The following is a 1,158-nucleotide window of genomic DNA, read 5'->3' on the forward strand; positions in this document are numbered from 1 at the left end:
CCGCCGAGATCATCGGAACCTTCGTTCTTGTTTACACCGTTTTCTCTGCTACCGACCCCAAGCGCTGCGCGCGCGACTCTCACGTGCCGGTCAGTATGCTTTGAGCTCACATAATCATCTTAATTTTTTTTAAATTGAGTTTTATTCAAATTGTTTGAATTTTTGTTAGGTTTTGGCGCCTTTGCCGATTGGATTCGCTGTGTTCATGGTCCACTTGGCGACGATTCCGATCACTGGGACCGGGATTAACCCTGCAAGAAGTTTTGGGGCTGCTGTTATTTACAATAACAAGAAGGCCTGGGATGATCATGTAAAAGCTTGGTCTTAACTTTGCAATTAACTTTTCTTTTCCCCTCTTGTTATTTTAATTTTTTGGGGCTTTATTTGATTAATTTTTGCTTAACAGTGGATTTTCTGGGTTGGGCCATTTGCTGGAGCTCTGGCAGCAGCGGCATACCATCAATATATTTTGAGAGCTGCAGCCATTAAAGCTTTGGATTCGTTCAGGAGCTACACGAATAACTGATGAGGATGATGATGGTTAGTTATTTTGGGATTTTGTGTGTATTTTAATGAATAATTGAGAGGGATGGACGAGTTCGTGATGTGTGTACGTAACGTAAAATGGGGAGATGTCGTTGTCATTAGTGAAAATTTTGTCTTTATTTGTGTGTAATTCTATCATAATCCTGTTCTTCCTTAATATATGAGTACGGTAGTCGTCGTCACTGTTTCCTGTCTTTATTTGGGTGAAATTTTTGTTTCTGTTTAAGTTTTGGTGCTTCTGCCAGTGTTTCTATCCCCAATCTTTGAGGGCGGAATCTGTTCTTAAATGACATTCTTCAGCCAATTTAATATTTTGATTCTTTATAAATTAAGTTATCCGTTAAGAGCTCCTTTTAACACGCTTGCAAGTTTGCATGCATTTTATAGTCAAAAGGTTATCACATTCCTTTCAGAAATACTTTATTAACACTAGTTGTATGTGCCGTTGGTTATGTATTTATCGAACACAAAATTTGTATATTTGAAGGTAATCTTATGGTGTCGTTAAATATTATTTACCTTTGTTGAGGGAACCTATGGCTTGAAATTGTGTTTTGCGAGAAAGTTCATTTTAAAGGATGAATTTTTTGCAGATGTCAATTATATCACCTA

At 37.6% G+C, this 1,158-nt stretch overlaps 1 protein-coding gene across 2 annotated transcripts in view; it reads left to right on the forward strand.

Annotated features, from left to right (window-relative positions):
* LOC109837051 (probable aquaporin PIP2-8) overlaps window positions 1-740 on the forward strand; it is a 1,824-nt gene extending 1,084 nt beyond the window's left edge. The window contains exons 2-4 of one of the 2 annotated variants that reach the window (XM_020405137.1): window positions 1-89; window positions 170-310; window positions 447-740. The exon at window positions 1-89 is cut by the window's left edge and continues 192 nt beyond it. In XM_020405137.1, coding sequence (XP_020260726.1) covers window positions 1-89; window positions 170-310; window positions 447-473 — 257 coding nt within the window. In that variant the 3' untranslated portion in view covers window positions 474-740. Of the gene's footprint in view, window positions 90-169; window positions 311-406 lie in introns of both variants that reach the window. The other variant, XM_020405136.1, reaches the window with a different exon arrangement.

This window comes from Asparagus officinalis, chromosome 4 (assembly GCF_001876935.1).
Source record: "Asparagus officinalis chromosome 4, Aspof.V1, whole genome shotgun sequence".
Classification (NCBI taxonomy): domain Eukaryota; kingdom Viridiplantae; phylum Streptophyta; class Magnoliopsida; order Asparagales; family Asparagaceae; genus Asparagus; species Asparagus officinalis.